Source organism: Mus caroli, chromosome 1 (assembly GCF_900094665.2).
Source record: "Mus caroli chromosome 1, CAROLI_EIJ_v1.1, whole genome shotgun sequence".
Taxonomy (NCBI): domain Eukaryota; kingdom Metazoa; phylum Chordata; class Mammalia; order Rodentia; family Muridae; genus Mus; species Mus caroli.
Window position 1 is genome coordinate 12,043,798 of NC_034570.1, and position 3,516 is coordinate 12,047,313.

General features: G+C 50.3%; 1 protein-coding gene across 1 annotated transcript in view; it reads right to left on the minus strand.

Annotated features, from left to right (window-relative positions):
- The window catches only part of Rpl7 (ribosomal protein L7), a 3,186-nt gene extending 511 nt beyond the window's left edge, over positions 1–2,675 (minus strand). The window contains exons 1-6 of the mRNA XM_021186336.2: positions 2,574–2,675; positions 1,722–1,899; positions 1,365–1,531; positions 905–1,042; positions 702–811; positions 6–148 (exon numbers count right to left, since the gene is read on the minus strand). Coding sequence (XP_021041995.1) covers positions 6–148; positions 702–811; positions 905–1,042; positions 1,365–1,531; positions 1,722–1,899; positions 2,574–2,587 — 750 coding nt within the window. The 5' untranslated portion in view covers positions 2,588–2,675. The remainder of the gene's footprint in view (positions 1–5; positions 149–701; positions 812–904; positions 1,043–1,364; positions 1,532–1,721; positions 1,900–2,573) is intronic.
- Positions 2,676–3,516: the final 841 nt, after the last annotated feature.

Here is a 3,516-nt window from a genome sequence, read left to right on the forward strand (position 1 = left end):
TCTACAAAGTGAGTTGTCTTTTTCTTCATTCCACCTCGTGGGGAAGATAATTTGAAGGGCCACAGGAAGTTATTTGCTTCCTTGAAGCGTTTCCCAACTGTATAGATCTCATGAATTAGATCCTCCATGCAGATGATGCCAAACTTACCTGAAAAAAATTTGAGTTCAAGATCAACTTTTTAAAAGTATTCCAAACACAATTATGGGCAGAACCATCAAACAAAGACAAGCCAGGTGTGGTAGCATATGCCTTTAATCTATCAGGTGGGAGCCAGATGAAGGCTATCTGACTTACAGAGAAATCTTGTCTCAAAATTAAGGATGCAGAGCCTTTAAGGATGTATGTGAAAATTTGTCCGAAGTGAAGCCAGGCTGGGAGAAATGGCTCAGGAGAGGGAAGTGCTTGCTGCTTAAGAATGACTGGAGTTCAGATTCAATGACCCAAGCTCCAACCTAAAGGCCTGCTTGTAATCCCAGCATATAAACAGAAGGGACAGTCAGCTAGGCTGGAATGCAACTCTGGGTTCTGGGGAGAACCTAGCCACCATGTGGTGGGGTCATCAAGGAAGACACATGACATTTGGACCACCACCCACACGCATACAAAATAAAAGTAAAAAAAAAAAAATAAATTTAAAGTCTGGCCAGAAAACATGACCTTGGACTAGTATCAATCCCTCCCTGAAAAAACCATTACCTACCAAGAGACCGAGCAATCAAGGAATTATCTGTCAAGGCGATCCGCTTCTTGTTGATTTTGCCGTAGCCGCGCTTGTAGATGAGCTCGTTTACTGACTTCAGGTTGGGGTACCTGCACCAGGAAGACCAGGTTAAGTTAGAATACAGCCCAAGTGTCTAACATCCATCTTATCATAAAAGCCAACCCACTAGACAGAAAACTCACCCCCATGCAATGTATGGTTCCACAATCCGAAGCATGTTAATTGAAGCCTTGTTGAGCTTAACAAAGGTGCCATTGAAGATCTGTCGAAGACGAAGGAGCTGCAGAACCTTACGAACCTTTGGGCTTACTCCATTGATACTGCCAGAGGAAAAATAGATCCATACAGCTTTTACCACTGAGTCACCACATAGCATGTGTATGTAAGTCTCAACACGCTATCACTACTAGCCTGCCTTCTCTTATATTGATTCCTGTTATATCATAAAAGATAACTGAATGATACTAACTAAAGTGTTTTTTAAGCTCTTAGACAACTACAGGACACTGAAATGCAGTCAGAGCAGGCAGCTTAGGCACAGGTTTCACAAACAAGCCCCCGCCCCTGTAATTCTCGGTCCCCTTCCTAAGGGCAGCCATAATACAGTCATTGCTGCCAGAACACGATGCAAAGTGAACTCACCCTCGGATTCTGATGACAAAGGCCAGCTTTGGTTCTGCGGGCACATAGAAGTTCCCAGCTTTCCTTGCCATCCTGGCCATGCGAATCTCAGTGCGGTACATCTGCCTGTACTCCTTGTGATAATGCTTTGCCTTCTCATAGATGAGCTTCCTCCTTGCCTTTCGAAGCTGAAAAACCAATGGCCAGTTAGTCATAATTCTTGGCTCTGCAACAGAGCACAGCATCAGTTTTATAAAACTGTCCTGCCTCCACGGATTACTTGAGAATATCAAAGCAGGAAGATCTCTCTTCAATCTTACTCCACTCTCAGTCCTAATAAGCTCCCTGGCCCACTGAAGACCTCCAAAGTTTACTTACTGTCTTCAGGGCAAACTTCTTCCTCAGGCGCTTCACCTTCAACTCTGCGAAATTCCTTCGCTTTTTCTTAAGGGTTTCTGGCACAGCGGGAACCTTTTTCTTGAGAGTTTTTGGCCCAGCAGCAGGAACCTTTTTCTTCAGGGTTCCTGGAACAGTGGCAACCTTCTTTTTCTTCTCTCTGTTGTTAGTAGAGAATTACTAGTAGGTCAAAAAACTCCCTGGTGATGTATCACACACACTAGGTGCTCAGAACTAGGTTAGAACTGTCACCCACTCAAACCGGCAGCATCTCCGTCCTTCCCGAAAGCCCTACTGGCGATGCAGAGTTCATGCCCACAACCTTCACCTCACACACACACCTCACAGGTAAACACATACGATATTAAAGAGATTTATGCTTAACCCCGGCCACCAGTCCTGGCCTGTAAATTGTTACAAGTTGGTAAGTCACACTAAAAAATTGTACTGCACACTTTTAGGGTTCCAGGACTCACTGACCCTCGACCAAGTCTCAAGCTCCATATGCAGGAGGCTGCCGGTAAGCAGCCGGCTAAGATAGCTTTAGCTACGAAGGATCTCGCCCCATGACTCCGCGGAATACATTCTACCGAAGAATGGACCTCCGCCCAAGTAGCCGGATCCGCAGTCTGCCCTCACTTTGCTCCTGGTACTGCCAAGGCCTCCGCGCGGAGGCCACCCGCACTCCCTCCTAGGACCGACCACACGGCGTCACAAACACCCAGACAGGCAGGCAGTGGTTCCAGGCTACACTCAGATACAGGAAAAGTGAGACAAAATGCCTCTAGTTTGGGGGATGGAGAAGGATTCTGGGGATGAGAAGAATTGACTTACGGAACAGCCTCCATGGTTCCAGCCGGAAAAGAAGAGAGAAGGGTGGCGCATGCGCACTGTCTCCTTAAAGGTCTGAGGGCGCGAAGCCCCACGCCTTATAGCTGTCCTGAGATAAGCCGGAAAATAATCTAGAATTGAGATTTTTGCACTTTGCTGGCGCAAAATTAACAGCTTGGTTTAGTCACGGCCAGACAACTTTATGGTAAAACTCATCGGAAAACAAATGCACTGAATACATTTTTTTAAACGAATAGAGTGGGGACACCTCGTCAGCTCTGGGCTTAATTTCCTCAGGTTGCGTTGACAACCCTAGGGTCCAGCTCTGCGGAATTCGTTGGACCCAAAAGGCATGTTCAAGGATGTGAACTACAAGTCCCAGCATGCATCACTGCATAACCCGCGGGGCTGGAGGGCGACGTTGACCGACACTCTGGGCAGCCTTCGCGGCGGTGATTCCCATTAGGCTCACTAGAGTATGCGGCTTCAGGTCCTCAGCGGCTAGCTGAGCTAGGAAATCACTGTCGGTCACCTCCTCGGGCTCTCTGCGGCCCGTGGCCACACAGCCCTGCTCCCCCACCTCGGCTGCGCTGCCGAGGTCCTCTTTCGCCCGACTGTCGGGCTGTCTTCCGCAGCGCCTGATCATCGGCCGCCAAGTCCACAGTCCCTCGGTTGGCGAAAGCAGCGAGACCGGGAAGAGTGATGACCCGAAGGTCCGAGGAGGATGGGGGGGTTCGCTGCTGGGGGACCCGGCAGGCGCAAGCCACGGCGACCCACAGCAGGGGGCGTGAGCCGCGAAGAGTGGCGCGACGAGGGCGGGAGCCTTCGGCCGCGGTCGTGGAAGAGGGGCTGCCCCGCGCGGTGGGGCGGCCGGCGGGAGGGCGAGCGGGGAGGGGAGGCTGGGCCGGGGGCGGGGTGCGACCGGGGGCGGGGAGGGCCGAGCTGA